At 31.9% G+C, this 19,085-nt stretch overlaps 1 protein-coding gene across 5 annotated transcripts in view; it reads right to left on the bottom strand.

Moving 5' to 3' along the window:
* LOC129231548 (forkhead box protein P1-like) overlaps positions 1-14,598 on the bottom strand; it is a 370,765-nt gene extending 356,167 nt beyond the window's left edge. For all 5 annotated transcript variants that reach the window (XM_054865895.1, XM_054865897.1, XM_054865898.1 and 2 more), the window contains exon 1: positions 14,537-14,598. In XM_054865895.1, coding sequence (XP_054721870.1) covers positions 14,537-14,584 — 48 coding nt within the window. In that variant the 5' untranslated portion in view covers positions 14,585-14,598. The remainder of the gene's footprint in view (positions 1-14,536) is intronic.
* Between the last annotated feature and the right edge of the window lie 4,487 nt (positions 14,599-19,085).

The raw sequence follows: 19,085 nt of genomic DNA, 5'->3' as shown, positions 1-19,085 counted from the left end.
TTATTTTCATTTTAGAGAGGTAAGTTTAATTTTTATTTATTGAATAATAGCTATGGTAAATTCTTTAGCACTGGTTCAAGGGCGGTAATTTACTGCTTAAATGTTTGCTTGCTTAGTTTTAATTTAATTTTCATAAAATTCTTCGTTATTAAACACTAGTTTTCTTGTTAAAATAACAAATGATATTGTTATTAACTATTTTTACAAAATTAAACTGTTTATTAATATTAATAACATATATATATATAGATAGATAGATAGATAGATAGATCTTACATTCATTTTTAAGCTGAACATATAATTTTTATAGTATTAAATTTTTTTCCTAACATCGATTTTTCCGGCATGCCGGAAAGAACCAGGTAAGTGTTTTTTGAAAAACTGGTGAACCCCGAATTTAGCGGCATGCCGGATAACGCGGGGTAATACGGTATATATCCGGGTGAGATAACTCTAATATAAGGCTGTGTAAGATCTAAACTGCCACGTTTTACTCTTTACTAATTGAACTCCATACCGATTGATTTATATTTCATCGATCGAACTTTTTTTGAAATTAAACAACAAGATAGTCTTTTAGGAACTACACTTTTCTAAAATGCCATTCTAATGTCTCGTCATTCTTCTTCAGTAGTAAAATTTCCTTTGATATTGACCTTTAAATATTTCACTAATCTCATTTTCTTCTAAGTTAACTCCTCTCAGAAGCTAAAATCAATTTTAAAAATCCAGAATTCTACTCTAAATTTCTAAAAAAAGAACGAAATTCAATTCTATTCATAAACGTGCCATCTTTCCAAGTGTTAACTGACACATTTCTGCATCAGTATTTTTTTTTTTTTTAGAAATGATTGAAATAAAGTGAACACATTGAGAATTGAATAAATGATCCTCATTTTCGAAAAGCAAAATAATTGATCAAGAATAAAATGTAGTTAACAAAAATATCACCGAAGATTAAATTTAATTCCAGAAATATCTTGGGGATTAATAGTGAATTTGTAGGAGATCGGGACATTAAATTATGGGTTTTAAAAGGTAATGGTGTCTCAAAAAGAGTAGAAAGGCATTATTTTTTAATTTCCTATTCACAGAAAGCTTTACATAATGAACTCATGTCTTATTTATAAAAAAAATTAAATTATACTTATGATATAAATTAATTGATCAAACGACTAAAATCTATCAAAAGGAAATATCAACGAATATTCTTTGCAAAAACAGATTCCTAAAATTCTTTAAGTGAAAAATAGGGGAATGAAATTACTGTTCGGAAAACGAAGTGTCATATCTCACACACTATATTTCTTACTATTTAAATGATCCTTTTAGCTGTAAAATGCAGTTTTTGGCTACGTTGATTCTCACACTAAACACATTCCATGTAAATTGCATCACTTAAATAGTAAAAATGTAGTGAATATCAAACTATTAAATCATAAGGCACTTTACAGTTTGAAATAAAGTTTAGCTGAAGACAAATTCTATGACAAAACGCCTATTGTAAAGCAAAATTTTCAAATTAAATCGCAGGAAGATACTTCACAGTTCCAGTGAAGTCTTTCTTGCAAATAAACTTAAGATTCACTTCTTGGCACAAAAAAAAAATGCTTCGAAACAAAGTAGCGTGTCTCAAAAAGGTGTTTAAAACATTACTTCAAAATTGTACTTTATAATTATTATTCCTAAAATTATTAAAATTATTTTAGACTATGTCGGTAAGATCCCACTTCAAAAATTTCATTACATTTGCACAACTCTCCATGGCATTATTGATTGACCATAAAAAGTCACTTCAAATTCGTACTTACATTCCTTTTTCATGAGTTTAGTAATATATTTTTAGACTCGACCGATAAGAGGCCACTTTAAAAATTTGTACAAATCTCTCTATCGCATATTTCAATTGTTTAATAACGGATGATGGAAAAAAGACATCAATTTTGTAGTAATCACTACGCTACATTTGCACTACACTCGCTATCGCATATTTACATTGTTTAATAAAAGTTTATGCAAAACAGACGTCAATTTTGAAGTAGTCATTACGTTACATTTGCACAACTCTCGCTGTCGCACATCTATTTAGTTTAATAACAGTCGGTGTGAAAAAGACGTCAACTTTCAAGTAGTAACTAGCCCACTAAATAAAGGATAAGTTAATACTTTAGTAATTTTACAAAATAAACAAAAATTTTACATACCAAAGGTATCACAAAAGATGAAATAGAATCCGTTGGGAAATGCAGATCAAAGCTTTCACACAAATCATTTCACTGTAGAAATTGTTTCTAATTATTTTTGTTTACCTTTTAAAGCTAAAATTCTTAATGATGATTCATCAGTTGCCACAAAGATTACATAAATGATTATTTTCTACCAAGATATTAAATGTCTGACTGACAGCACAGTCAATGACTTTCGCTTCCAGACGGATTGAATGACACAATTCCACATTACAGCTTCTACACAATCTTTCACCAGATTGGGGCCTTACTTAGGTTAGTATGAAGTTCACAAACAACATTTGTGAGATACTATGCGACACATAAACACTTGGGGGAATTTATCAAACATATCATTTTTTTTTTTTTTTTTTGTATCGCAGTGAAGAAAATATTTACTACTGATTTAGGAAATATTCAGTGTTTTGAAAGCTAGTAAATATATTTTCCTTTTCAAAACGGCAGCCTATCCTTTTTCGCTGTATCAGTAAAGCTGACTTAATAGTTTTAGACAAAATACATGTTTTAATATTCTCGTTATAACGATCTCTTTACGGAAAGCGCTTTTTAGACTTTGTTATATCGAAAAATCATCAAGTGTGACTGAATCAAGTTTTAGCATGTTCCAGTAATTGAATCAGTTTTTGTTAAAAGGGGGTAAGTCAACACTGTTCGTTAGTTGATTAACACCCTTTCAGCAAAACTGATTCAATTATTGTACCTCATTTCATCGTTAAACCGGGCGATGCTTAAGCATTTACTGCGTTCAATAGAATCAAGTTAAAATAACCTTCTTGGGATCATATTTTTGAGACGTAACAATGATCGGCACACGGGATATATTTTTAGCTTTTTGAAACATATTTGTGAACTCGCGCTGCATCTAATCAAGTCTTAAAACCCTTTAAGACACATTGTCCTTTAAAGTCGAAATTGCTTTATGAATTATCAAATACAAGTAATATGTAAAGCAAATCCTGTTCTTTCCATGCTATTCAGACGTCATAATCTTCATGTTTGCAAAAATAAATAAATGAAGTATAAATAATTGCTTAAAAAATGTTTTTTTTTTTCTTTTTTGAAAATTGTAAACGAAATGCATCTGCATATCTGCATTTATATTGCTATGCTAGGACTTTTGTAGAAGAATACGTTTTATTCGAAGATAAAATAGAGGGCATATTTTTAACTATCCAAACATTTATGTTGAGTAAAAGGTTAATCATTTTATGGAAAATAAGAGAAACTTTGCGTCTTTTATGAATTTATGTACACATTATGCCCGATCAGTTTTTATAAAATCTTCTGAACCAATTTTCACAAAACTTAATACGCATGTTATTTGCGTCACCATTTATTAGTTTTATGAATAAAATATATCCATACTCTAGCGCAAAGGATTAACCTAGTATCGCTCAATGAAAAGTTTATTCATATATATCTCGTTTGCGACATAACCAAACTTGTCGAGGTTAGACCACCAATGCTAGACATATAACGTCCAGAGAATTTTGATTAGTTGTAACTATCAGTTAAAAATGAATTTTCTTAAAATCATTTTCTTTTCTACTGAGCTTCATTACATTGTATAAGGTTGCTAAATTTTATGTAGTATATTTTTACTTCGTCTTCCGCATTCAGTAGTTCCACTTTCTAACCCATCGCATCAAAACAATGCATTTGGTATGTTATATGGAACAATTGCTATATAAAATTATATGCAGTTGTTTCAAGCGTATTTTTATCGAGGCCAATGCGGGTGTAGATTCGAAAACCAGTGTCTAGAGAGTGTACATAAAAAATAAATTCACGTTATGAAGACTTTTATGAACCATCAAGGACACTAGATTAAAATAGGTTTCTAAACCCTTTTCGAAGTTTTCTACATCGCGTAGGTAGTTCAAGTCCAGATCGAAATTTTTAGCGTCTTCTGTATGAAGAGTTAATTAAAAGGATTTAGCGAATTTCAATGGTCCGACATTTTCAACAGTCAGATACAGGAAATCATTAAATCAGCATGGGTTAACCTCATGAGTAAAGCAATCACCTTTTTAGTTCGGTGTGCGTTAAATTGAAGTACAAGAGCAAGTAAATTGAATAAATCACTTTTTTACATTTAATTAAAAATCAAATAAAAAATTACTTTGCAATACTTAATATTGTATTGTATTTAAGAAAAAAAAACAGTTTAGAAAATAATGAAATATTACAAGTCTTGATGCATTGATATGACATTGCAACTGCTTTTACGTCTGTTGACTTTTACAATAGTCTAATATACTGCGATTTTTGATGTTTTAAAAGTACACATGAAAGGAAAAAAAAACTTTAAGATATACTATTTCTCAAATGCATATTTGATTGTGACTTTTCTAATTTTAAAAAGTCACCGATTGACAGTTTAAATGCATTTTTCTGATTTTTGAGTAAAGATATCAAAAACTATCTTTTGATGAATTTTTCAGATATAAATTCGACACGCACTAAATTGTAATGCTACTGAAATTCCCTCGCTATGTTTTTGAACAAAATATTAGATCAGCTCTTTTGAGATCTGCCTCAGCTATAAAATTCACTCCCACAACCTCTCGATACAGCAGCATTACTTAATTTATTTAAGTGAAATAGCTGATCTTTTTTCAATTAAAATTAAATTTTTTTAAGTTTTCACCCCTAAAATTGTTTTTACTGAACTGAAATATTATGTATGGGAGGGTGGCCCAAAGCGGTTAGGTTGCCCAAAGCGAGTAGGCTGTCGTATGCCCCCCTTCCCCCCATGGTGTGTTAGCGGCATGTGTCGTGTTTACCCGAACATCCCCGAGTTATTATCAGTCCCAGCGAAGCAGCAGTGAAGCGGCATGGCGCAACCAGGCTTAAAATTAAAAAAAAAAAAAGATACATTTTTTTTTTAATGAAGATCGGTAATAGTCGAAGACCAGCTTATTTTTTTTATGGTCAATAATATTAACGTATTCTGACACCATCCACCTATAAACTACGATGGTCATTCCGTTTCTTTTAATTATTAATTTAAGGTTATAATTATTGAAATAAAAAACGTGCCTTTGGGCAAAGCGGATATAGGATTTAATCATATATTTATTTAAAATTTCTTGACTCGTGTGCTGACTTAGATTTTCTCTTTCAATAGGATAAGTATAACTTTAAGAAGTTATTTTTTAGGATGGCAATTAATTAGTCTATTAATTTACTTAGTTATTACTTCCTTTTACAAAAAAGGAAGTATTGTAATCGCGAAAAATTTTCACTCCAAAATCGACCTTAATTTCCATTTTGCTCACCCTCGAATGAATGTTTTTTTTTTTTTTTTTTTTTCTTTTTTCGACCCGACCACACGTGGATATATACCTAAGAACGTATAGACGCCCGAAACATCCATTTTGACGTTTCCCGAGTTAATTACAACGAGTTTTCTCGTGACGTCTGTATGTACATATGTATGTTGGTATGAACATATGTGCGTATGTATGTCGCATAACTCAAGAACGGTATGTCCTGGAAAGTTGAAATTTGGTACGTAGACTCCTAGTGGGGTCTAGTTGTGCACCTCCCCTTTTGGTTGCATTCGGGTGTTTCTAAAGGGGTCTTTTGCACCTTTGTGGGGGGGGGATCATTGTTAATTTCGATGCAAACTCAAGAGGTGTTATAGTTTGGCGGACACTTGGCGACATATCGCCAAGTTTTGTCGCCAACTTAACATATTTGGCAATTTTTTTTTTATTTTCTTTTTTTAATCTGGTTTTAATTTGGCCACTATTGGTGATATTTAGAGAGTTAACTATTGAATCACATTAAAATTGCAATAATGGGGAAATAACATAAAATTGGTGTAAAAGGAAGTCATGTGATGCACACATCAGCTCGTTTCTTTATGTTTTATAAAAAAAAAATGTACTGCCTTTAAATTGGATATGTACAACTGTTTTCTATTTTTTTATATAATGGCAGGTAGCTAGTCAACTAATTTAATCATTTATAACTTCATATTTGATTGGAAGATGAACCAAACCACAATTAGTAAAGCTTACCCACTTTGGGCTCAATGGTAGGGCAAAGCGGGTTTTTCACATGTTTGTTAAGTTTGATAATAAATAAATATTGGGTTTGAGAGATAATACAAAAATCACTTTTTATTTTGAAGTTCAAGAATCCTGGTGGAAATAAAACCGAAATTGTAGCGATTAAAATCCCAAAAGTACAATTTTCGAGCGGTCTTCGTAAACCTACCCGCTTTGGGCCACCCTCCCCTATATGTATACATTTATCATTATTAGTTGAATGACGCAAACATAAACAGCAAATTTTCGTTGATTAAGAATAAAAATTGTTTCATTTGAGTGAAGTAACTGGATTTTATTTTAATTAAGAGGAAAATGTTTTTTTCTGCGTTCACTCCTAAAATTATTTTTACTAAACTTAAATGTAATGAATATGTTTAGCAAAAATAATAATATCACCATTAGCTAAATGAAGCAAACATACACCACAAATTGTCATTGATTATAAATAAAAATAGCTCCTAAAATCTTACAATTTTTACCGTAACTTAAACAAACTATAGCTTTATCGCTAGTTTAAAATATTGACCTTAACATTTCCCTGTGCGTGTTTAATTTCATGAAGTACACTGAAACCCTATTGCATGATACCCACTGTTAATGAACATTTTACTCTTAGTTTCAATGTTATAATAAAAAAACCTTTTATAATAAAAACCAAATTGTTTTCAAAAACTTTTGGACTTTTAAATACAATGATAAGTTTTGGGAACCAGTTAAAATGTCCTGGATATGCAAAGTTAATTTCTTACAATAATATTTAGACACTGATTCATTTTTTATGTATAGTTCTTCATCACTGCATCATGTTTAATCTAAAACGGAAATTATGCAATCAAATTAAAGAGGAATTTGAAAGGAAGATTTTTTAGAAAAAGAAAAGGATAATAAGCGACAAATTTTAGTCGCTAGTTGTGGTAAACGTGAACAAAGTTTTTTTTTTTGAAATATTTATTAAAATAAGTACTTATGATACGGTATAGTTTTAGAAATCGATACAGTGCACCATAAAACAATAACGTAGTTTCGAAAGTCGTATTATCCCTATACTTCCTCTATCTATGTAATTTCATCCATTAATGATTCAAATTAGATACAATCTATAGTGTGAATCCGTGTTACATTCAACTTTTTACATCTATTTTTGAAAATTATGCGATTGCACTATTAAATTTCGTATCCTCCCTTTTCGTACATCCTTTTCCGTCAATAATTACCTCGTCTCAATTCCAGAAATCTAGCTTCATCTCGTTATTTTTGTGGTCTGAACGTATAAATTGTTATTCATAAAATGAATAATCCTATAACTATTGTTCTCCTTACTGATTGAAGACATAAGTCATGTCCATTCTTTACTAATAATAAAGCGGAAAGTTTCTCTGTCTGGATGTCTGTAGGATGTCTGTGACGCGCGTAGTGCCTAGACCGTTCGGCCGATTTTCATAAAATTTGGCACAAAGTTAGTTTGTAACATGGGGGTGTGCACCTCGAAGCGATTTTTCAAAAATTCGATTTTATTCTTTTATATTTCAATTTTAAGAACATTTTCCGGAACAAAATTATCACAAAATGGACAAGTAAATTACAAAATTATCATGACGTGGAATGGGAGAGCGAATGAACATAGCCAATTGGCGAGAAATTCGTCATCCATTATTTGTAAATATACAGGCGAACAGAATGACCTTTTAATTTTCAACTACGGGCAAAACCGTGCGGGTACCACTAGTAGAAAATAAAGCTTATTATTGGTTCCCTTAGGAACTAAATTTTGCTTATCCTTAATTTGAGTAATAAACTTGGCTTGTCTTTTCAAAGCAGAAGGTTTTGTACTTATTTTTATTTTGACATCTTATCAACATTTACTAAGCGCTTAACTACTATTGCTTATAATATTATCATTGATAAAAGTACTAATTTAAATATAACTACATAGCATAAATTTAACATTTGTCCCAGTCGCTCCTTAGTTCTCGTCCTCCTTGATTGCAATGTTAGTGTTCAAATGTTTCCTTTTCCATATGACCAACATCATTCTTATACCACCCCCAGTTACGCCTCAGTTTTTAAGCGTCCCATTTGAAAAGATGCTAATAATATTAATTACTTTTACTTTTTAATCTAAATATACATTATCATTATGTTTTGCATCCCCGTCATGTAGTTTATTATCACCTGATTTAAAATAGTGCCATAAATCCTTCACTACAGGCAGTTTCGACAAGCCTATTTTGCGCATTGAAACTCAGAAATACGCGAAAAAAGTTTAGTCAAGCGTATTTTTACACTTTGTATTTTAAAAAAAAAAAGCATCGTGACTAATTGGGGGGAGAAGCAATTCGGATTTCAAAAATATTACATGTGTTTTTTTTTTTTTTTTTTTTTTTTTTTTTTCAAATTTCAATTTAACATTCTAAAGGTTAAAAAATCGGATTCGGAGGGGTAGCAAGTGTTCCTCAGTACTGAAAAAACTGAGAACCACTGTACTAGAGAACGATACCGGTCTTTCCAAAAATCACAGATAAAATAAAATCCGCTGCATGTACCAATTATTGTTCCGCTAAGTAAAGAAAACGATTTGCCCTGACTCTGTAAATCAAATGCAAATGAACTTTAATACCCAAATGCTTAACCAAAGTGATACCAAAATGCTTCAATAAATTAATTTTTACCGTCCATTAAGCCTATTAGGTCTTCATGTTTATAAAATAAACATGAAGACATCAATTAAAGAATGTGATCCGTATGTGAAATGATACTCTGAAATGTTCATTAACTGGAGTTCTCCATCAGGTAAATAATACGAACGTAAAATGTGTATCACGAGTTTGAAATTAGTATAATGTGCTGAAGTAAAGTCATGTAACGCTGTTGTATTTATAGGTATTATACGTCTCAAAAAAGTCTTAACGTTTCATGCTCTTACTTATTCAATTCCACTTGAGTGTATAGTCCTCATATATATATAATAGAGAATTCACTGATCAAATAACGCTCCTGACGTCACAAACAATGAAACTCGAGCCATAGCAGGATAATTTGATAATATATTTTTTGTAATGTTTGACATGCAGGGAAATGCTTTACTTTGACAAGGCTGAACTCGATCCGGTAATGTAACTATTTTACTGGTAAGACTAATTTTAGGGGAGTGAAGAAAAGAATAAAGAGGTTAACAATGAAGACTATATACTAGAGTTTAGGGTTCATCCACTGGAGTTAGTCTTAAAATTTCAACTACCGAAATATCATCAAACAGGCAACTGCTTCGTTCAAATGTAGAAGCAATTTTCACCCGTCATACCTTGATGGGTGATTTTCTAGTTATTAATTAATAGTCTATAAGAACGTAAATTTTAAGTATAATTGTCACTGGAGAATGGTTTTGTATAATATGATACTATGCGTAAAGCTTCTCTACATTTTCGTTGAAATACTTGAAATGGAGTTACTATTTTCCCGGGTGTAACAAAATGCTAAACTGATCTTCATTTTTGAAAATATCAGTAAAAAGCTGTATTTTAAGAATTTAAAATTGGTCGATTTCTGTTGCAAGAAAGCTGCTAACGCATTTCATAAATGTGCAATTCCAAAAAAGCAATGTGCGAAATGGTAGAAAATAACAGAATTCAAATTAAAGACTTAATGAAAATTCAACTATTTTAAGTTTACCAAAATATTGTTTAGCTAGACGTTAGCTTCGCTTAACTTTAAAATCTAAAAGCACAACTCAAAGGCATAACTTTCAAATGTAAATTGTTTTGAAGTAGAAAATGAAGCTGTATAACGAGTTCTGTCTCATAATCAGATTTTCCCTCATTGAAGAAAATGATCTTCAACTTCCAAAAAATGAGTTCCGAATTTTCGTCTTGGTTCTTTAATTTACTCCAACATAGCCGGCGCAAGTAATCATTTACACTTTATCATCAGTTTGTTCTAATATATAACAAAACTTTTACAATAATTTGAAGGAGATAACTTATTCAAGTTTATCGTCATATGAAAACAAATCACACAGTAACGGAAAAGCTAAGTAACCCTTTTTAGGGAAGTGTCCTTTTTCAACTGAATAAATTTTGTTGGGAAGGTATAAACTCCTATGGTTTCCGTACGATAGTTTCTTTTACGCGGTTAATTCTGTTATTCATTTTTATAAAAATATGTTTCTAAACCATTTACGAAACTTAGTAAATTTTTCTACATTCTCTCCCTTGTTTTTATTATATTTGCTGCTATTGTTTATCGGGATTTTCTTTTTATTTAAGAAGCCAAAATAACAGAAATTTTCTGAAAACAAGTTCTCGTAAATGTTCTTTCAGTTTTATTACCTTTCAGACTGTAGAATTTATATTATTTTGCAGAGCGCATTTGCAACTTCTAATGATTTACAATTTAAAGTTAGTAGAAAATGTTTTTACTCGTTTCTAATAAATGGAAATGAGTCTTAAAGACATTCAAGTGATATTAATGTGTAAAATGTAGCAAAAGCAAATATGAACGGCAGGCAAATCATTTTTTTCTGTAAAAAAATTGCTTGATTTTGTTAAATTTTAAAATGTCACAAAAGCTAGAGTTTATATCTTAAGATTATTTGCTTATATTTGCCACTCGTAAAAAAAAAAAAAAAAAAAAAAAAAGTATCTCAGGTATCACATTTTTTTTTCTTAATCAGGCATATCTCATTAGATAAAACATAGAAAAAAGTTATATTTTACTATTTATTTAGAGATAGAATTTTCATGAATGAATTAAAACTTCCTGCAAATAAAAAAAAAAAGTTATAATCAAACCTGAAATAAACTTTTAAGGGAAAGTAATATATTTTTTACTGAGCAGTTACGATTGCTAATTGTTTTCACTTGACCGTTTTTGGCGTTGTGCTTCCTTTTTCAACCCACCGTCCTCTGCAGGCGCGATTCCTCCCGGTAGCCGCTTCTCCTGGTCGGTCGCGTCCATGTCTTACACACACGCACGCTCATACACATACACACTCACACACATACAAACATGCACCTTCACACACATGCACACACGCCAACGTGCATACACACAGGTCTACGCACACACACAAGCTTACACATACACATATACAACTGTACGCACGTAATCGCCCAAAAGGAGGGACAGGAGCCGTTTTTAGAAACAAGTGAGTAGGGTAGTAACCAATAAGTAGGGTCCTGTCTTTTTCTTTGTTACATTATTTGAGCAGTGTTCGGCGAATATTTTTCGCCATTGAATCCTGAATTTAAGAGATTTGTTTCCTGATACCGACAAATAATTGCTTTAGAACTGTATTAATTTTAAGTACTATCCTTTTTAAATATTCATTAAAAACCTTCAAACAAAATGAATTGAAATTTTCGTTACATGCATCGAAAGTCACAAATTTGAGTCACAGGAAAAAAAGGGGTTTGAATGGTCATTCGTCCAAGAAAGTTCAAAACTTATGAAATGCCTTGATTGTGAACTTCGATTTAATACATCAAAATGTATATTTCGAGCAGAATTTTTTAAAGGAAGATTTGCAGAAAAAATTGGGTGCTTTCATGATTCTTTATACAAAGTAAATACATATTTCATAATGGTTGTTTTAACAGAGGAAATGTGTAAATATGAGATTTCTGAATTAAAGAAGACGAATTTTTAATCATTTCAAATGATCTTAAGTAAGTTATTTTCCATAATCTACTTCTATTAATGATTTAATTTTTTTTGTATTTTTAAACCAAAAATATTACAAATATCCCGATTAAGTTCAAACAAAAGAAAGTTTTGTTATTAGACTCTATTGCTTTTGCTTTTATCAAATATTATTTCCAGACTTTATGTTTTTCCCACCCTTGCCAATGTTTTAGTACTAAAAGAGGTTTCAATATAAAAAAAAAAAAAAAAAAAGTGCATACAACTTCAGGTTGAAGGAAAAAAGTATCTAGTTGAGTTGAAACTGGATAAGTATAAGTATCATATGTGTAAAAAATACTATATTGCTGAAATCGTTAAAATATTTATATCTTTTATTGAGGAACATTTATTAATTGCCTGTAATAAAAAACCAGAAAATGGAAAATATTTTCTTTTGGGAAAGATAAATCGAACTATCGAACAAGGACTAGAATATTAAAAAAGTGCCAGTAACTATTTACATATAAATATCGCTAAAATCAAAATGTAATTTTCTAAAATCGAAGAAACTTTTCTTTACAATAAATAAGTCTAGAAGTTACAAAAAATCACAAGCAACGATGACGGAAAAAGTAAAAATGTTTTGATCGCAAAATAGAGAGGGCAAGCATTCACTCATTCAAAAATCGCTCTTTGAGAAACTTTTGGTGTCTCCTTTTCAGCTGTAAGCCCTAATTTATTCGCACTGGTCGATAGGGTTTAGGCTTGCAGTTTTGAGTTTATCTTGCCAGATTAGGGTCATTTATTTAGTTTTAATTCGACTGTTATTTATAATACTATATAATTCATTCTGAAGACTTATTATTAATTCCCCGCATGCGTATATTTGTTCTCAAAAACAAAACGTAAATTATTCCAAATTTAGAAATTTTCGATTTTTTTTATATTTATTTATTTATTCAAACGCGAGATCAGTGTTTCATTATTATTTCTTTTAAAACTTTTTTCTCAGAAACTCAAAACTGTATCCTCACAAAAGAAAGTTTTTATTCTCATTTCACCGCCCGGTTTCCACAAAACATGAGAAATCAATCGTTCTAATGGGATTTAATGACTTTTCGGCGGTATGGAATATTAATCTCCTTTTTAAAACCCTTCTCAGAAATGTTAAGCTCCGATGCTAAACATTGTGCATCAATTCAAAAAATTAGAAGTATCTTTTCTGTTATTTTATTGCATTGAGATTATGTCTAACTTCTCAGAAACTCCGTTAAACCTTTTCCCATAGACTCAAGGTAGTCTCACACTCGCTTTCGGTTGTCTATTGAGCGACACAAGACTTTGTTTCTACTGACAAACAAAATTTTATCTCTATCGAGAGACCAAAGCTTTGTCTCTTAGTAGACCCAAGCATTTCTCTCTTTTGAGAAACCCAATATTTTGTCTCTATCGAGGACCCAATATGTTGTTTGTATTGAAGGACCCAATGATTTATCTTTATTGAGGGACAGAAGATTTTTCTCTTTTCAGAGATTCTGGATATTATCATACTCAGAGACTTGCGATTATGAACTTAGTCAGAGAGGGAAAATTGCCTCTTTGGAACTCAAAATTGTCTATTTTCCAGAGAAACTAGCAATTCAGCTTACATTTAGCCAACCGCAAGCAGCTTTTAGGGATTAAGAATTCAATTATTCTGTAAAAAGAAAGAAAGTGTAATCTTTCTTCGCGCGAGTTCCACGACATCGGACAACCGCAATAAACTCTATAAAACTGCTGTAGGAAGGTAAAGAGCACTATCTGTAAAAGTTTTTTTTTTTTTTTTTTTTTCATTTTAGTCATCGATTGCACTTTAGCTTTATTTCACAAGTTTGCTTATATGCTGATAATAAAACACGAAAGAAACGTCAAATTCCGACATTTCCCTGTTGTTAGTGTAGAATCCAAAACGCGTTTCTTCAAATATCTTAAAAACTCATTTCCGCAGATACCGCCCCTTACTTTCCCACGGCAAAAAAACTTTTATAAGTTTTCTCTTCCCTGATGAAATCTACTCTAACCCCTATGTCATCCTCAACTGCACTTCTTCTTACACCGCGCGCTCTTTTATTTATAACGCCAATTATTTAATTTTCAATAAAAAGCAATTATCAAAACTCCTATTCCCGCAATCGAGCGGGGGAAAACCCAAAAATATTACTATCATCCCGATTGCACCAAACAAAAGAAAGTTTTGTTATTAGACTATTTGCTTTTGCTTTAATCAAATATACTTTCCAGACAATGTCAACTTCCAACCTTTCCCTGTTGTTAGTGTAGAATCCAAAACGCATTTCTTCAAATACCTCAAAAAACTCATTTGTGCAGATACTGCCCCTTACCTTCCCACAGCAGAAAACTTCTCTAAGGTTTCTCTTTCCTGATGAAAACTACTCTTAACTCTTGATGTCATCCTCATCTGCACTTCCTCTTACACCGCGCGCTTTATTATTTATAACGCCAATTATTTAATTCTCAATAAAAAGCAATTACCAAAACTCCTATCCCCGCAATCGCGCGGGGGAAAAGCGCGCGCTAAAAGGAGAAAAGAGCACATGGCCGATGGCTTACCGTTGCTGCAGACACGGGAGACAAGCTGATGTGATCGACGTCCACCATCTCTGATAGGAATTGCTCTCGGTGGCCGGACGATGCCGGGTGCGCAGATAGGAAGGGGTTTCCTACGCTCGCGCCAAAATCCACCTATCCGAGCTCTTCGCTGCGGCCCACGTGACAGGCGCGTTGGTCGCGTGCCAACTTTAAGCTGCACTTCTTCGGCGCTCGGAGCTTTTTGCCACGGGACGGGGAATTTGGGAGGTATCGCGGCTTTAGGAGGAGTTTTGAGAACTTTTTTTGCGCCGCTACGTGGTTGCGGTTTCGTTATTTGGCTGTTGGGTGTCGTGGTATGCGTCGTTTCGGGATTCGATTGTTATGGGCGTATCGTCAATGACGCCCCGAAATAAAACTTTCGGAGGGGAGGGGGAATATTCATTGCCGAATTTTACCGAATGATAAAATATGAGCAGAATCATAATGAACTATTTTTGAAAATTGAAGTTTTGCAATACTGTCTCCAAAGTTGCCGAATCTTCAGACAAAATTTTTCAAACAAGAACATTTTTGGGAGGTCACAGCAGGGACGTGTACGGGGGGGAGGGACACCTGTTGGCCCGGGCCTGAAGGGGGCCCAATATTTTAAAAACTAGGGGGGAAATATAGGGGTAAACAATATGAAGGGGGCCCGGAAAAGTCATTTGTGACGGGCCCAAAAATTTCTGTGCACGCCCCTCGGTCACAGAGACCTACTCAATTTACGGAACGGAACTTCAAATTTTGCCGGATCATGATATTCGGGTACGCATGCCAAACGTATATCTAATGAAAAAGGAAATTCGGACATTCAAAAGTTGCAATTATGTCTTCAAATTTGCAGAATCTTCGGCACAATTTGCCGAATAAGGACATTTTTGGGGAGGCGACCTCCCATCGGTTCGTCTTTGCGTCGTTTCGTGAAATTTCCCACATACCTCCTGCCGTTTTAAAAGACATACATAGTGTTTACGAAATAGAAATCGCACTCTAATGAACGGATAAAATGACAGTTAGAAGAATCAACATTGCCTCAAATATATGAATTTCTGTTCAATTGTTGCTTCCGAAAATAGAGTTATTTTTAATGCATAAATAGTACGGAACTTTTAAGAATGTTATCTTCTATTGTGATTTCTTCGATCAACCTATTTTGCTTAGATCATTGCTGATGCAATAGTTTTCTGAATGAACAGCGCTCTTATGCTTGCGTTCAACAGGTTTCTGTAGGGTAAATATATATATATATATATATATATATATATATATATATATATATATATATATATATATATATATATATATATATATATATATATGGGTCATTCTCCAAGAATCCAAAAAGTGTAACTTTTAAGTCACACGCATTTTACAATAAAAGCTTTGAAGAATAGTTCATTTAACAATATTTTTTACATTCCCCATAAATATATCCATTTGAATCTGTCAACATTTTTTTGGAAAAAAAAATTTTAATATTTTTTTGCTTCACAACATGTGAATTCTCACCTCCGTAGCATGTCACACACGTAGTGTAGCTTATAATGATGTTTAATAACTTGTTTAAATAAAACAATGAACTTATTTTTCTAACTTTTTCCTCACAACTGTCTCAAACACTAAATGCTCAAGTGCATTTAAATTTTTTCTATTGGGATTTAATTCCTTTAGTAGGATAATGAGGTCTGTCACACAAAAAATTCTCACCTCCGTTATCTAAACTCAAAATGCCATTCTTCATTAACACGTGGTAGTAATAACATCAATTTTTATTTTCCATGATACAAGGGACCCCGCTTGTTTTTTTTTTTTTTTTTTTTCAGCCATAGTTGAAGTTGTGAGATTTTTGTCGAAAAACAAGAAGATAGATTTTCTTTAAAAACTTAGTGTGGTTACTCTGACTTCTCACCTCCGTGAACTTGAATTTCAGGGATGTAAATTAATGTAAAAAAAGAAATGAACATGTTCTCATATGCATAACATGTGCAGATTGTAGCAACGAAGAAAAACAAATTTTCCATAAAAAATGTGTCTATTAGACCTATATTAATGGGAAGATCCTCACCTCCGTGACAGACCTTATTAATGTCATTATTTCTGAGGTGAAAATAAATGATGGAAGGGAAATATATCACTAATAGGCATTCTGACAAAATTATAAATCGCCAGTATATCCTTAAATTTACTAAATACTATTTTTAACATACATTTGAAACTACTAATGAAGCCGTACTTTAATTAAGAGAGCTTAATATTATATTCCCACTAATCATTTAAATAGCTGATTGTATGTACAATTAACGAAATTACTACTTTGATATTAAATTGGCCTCAATTTTTAAATATTAAAAGTTTTTTTTTTTTATTTCCGTGAACGAGGAATTTTATTATTTTTTTATTAATGAGTAAAATTATTGGGTTTAGCTGAGCTATTGTTTATAGTTACTTCTAGTAGGTAACATTTTCATGAAAGAATGAAAAAAAAATGTTTCGAAATTGAAAAATATTTGCGTTTAAAAGTTTCGTTTTCTGGAGGATGACCCATATTTATATTTATTTATTTATTTTGAAGTGTGGCAGCATTTTTTCAGCAAATATTAGTGAATAATGAACTGCTGAAATACACAAGATAAAATTATTTGCTTGATTTTTTATTTCTCATTTCAAAATAACTTTTTTCTTCTTTTTTGCTGCAAAATATCAACAAAAAAAATAAAGAAAGAAAGAAAGAAAGAGAATACCTGTAATTGAATACCCTCACAGTAGAGATCAAAATTCAATTCAGGTTTTCTGAAATCTAAAAACAGAAACCTTTTCTATTGTTTTAATTTTATTATTGACTCTTTTGTCAGGAAGCACAGCTAGTCCACACTAATTGTGAAGAAATGCCGTCTACTCATGCAATAAATTATTTATTTTCCTTGCAACTGAATCTTATCACTAAAACTTCATAGCGCAATCAATTGTATTAGTTAAATGCGCTCTCTCCGTTCTTTATCAAAGAAAAAATGCACTTTTCATTGATGTTGCTACCATTTTTGGCGACATAATTCCACCACTGTAGAATTTTGTTTCTGGGCAAAAAAAAAAAAAAGAAACTAATCTAACAGCGATTCAGGGAGTTTTGTCGACAACTTAACCAACGATTGCATGCTGGACTTTACGACAGACTACATTAGTACTTAGCGCAAAAATCCCTTCTTTTTTTTCATTTTTCACCGATTTATGTGAACCGGAACTGTCATAGTGGGAAAAAATACCATTTTTCGTCATTTATAATAAAGATGGTGTTTCCTTAAATTTGAAACTGCACGAGAAGAGCAAAGTTAATACTATGTTCAACACTGCTGCAACATTTAATATGTTCTCAACATTTCTCTATTTTACTTGAGCCATGTTACATAAGCCATCTCGTGAAGCCAGATTTTCCTTCATGCTTACTTTGATTTATCATTCCTACAATTCTCTAATCTGGTCGGGATGTTTATTTTTACTTGATGAAACATTGAAGCACGCCGTCAACGACAATCTCATTCTTAGATCGTTAGGAGAAAATAATCACAGCATGGATTGGGTCTGATTTACAATCTCTGAATATTTTTATTTATTTTTTTTTCAAGTAGTTACTTTTATAAAAATTATTTTTCACAAATGATGAAATTTTCACAATGAAAAGCAAAGGGATGTAAGTGCCAAGATTAGATATTTGAAGATAACCAGTTTAAATGGTAGGTGAACCTCTCCTCTACCTTGGGGCAAGAGATAGTTCTGGTAACCCTCGAAGGTACTGCTATACAGCATGATTTAGAAAAACTTTTCAATTTAAAGTCTATCTAGGACCGGCACTTTAAACGCGTTTTACTCAAAACTTGAAAATGTCCACTTACATCTCTTTGCTTCTCACTGCCTCAAATGTGTCTCATTTCATAATTTCTTTCCTGAAATAATCTTTAAATTTATTATCATTTTTTTTTTTTTTTAGTTTTCAGATGTACTTTCACTCTTCTTCATTTTGCAGATTATATTTTTCACTCTCTTTTATCCGTCGTTCAATTAAAAACTCAAATGAAGTTTACATATGAGGCAGTGAGAAGCAAATGGATGCAAGTGGATTATTTTAAGTTTCGAGTAAAACGCGTTTAAAGATCAGATCCTACGTAGGCTTTCATTGAAATTTTTTCTAAATCATGCTGTACAACAGCACCTACCAGGGCTACTAGCACACTCTCTTGCCCCAAGAAAGAGGGGTTCACCTACCATGTGTACTGGTTACCTCCAAATTTTTTATTTCGCCACTTGCATCCTTTGCTTCTCACTACCTCATATTTGCTAGTAATGACTTTTATATAAGGTGCGAGCCAAAGGCGGTCATAGTTAAGTTTTGAAGATTTTTCATAATTTTCTGATTAGGTGTGTTTGGATCAATTTTTTCATGTTGAATTTTATTCATATCTGTAATACAAATAAAGTGCAAGTTTTTCTGTGAGATAAATTTTGACTTTTTTTTTTAATACAATATCAAAATCGCATC

Source organism: Uloborus diversus, chromosome 10 (assembly GCF_026930045.1).
Source record: "Uloborus diversus isolate 005 chromosome 10, Udiv.v.3.1, whole genome shotgun sequence".
Lineage (NCBI taxonomy): Eukaryota > Metazoa > Arthropoda > Arachnida > Araneae > Uloboridae > Uloborus > Uloborus diversus.
This window is presented reverse-complemented; position numbering and strand designations above follow the sequence as displayed.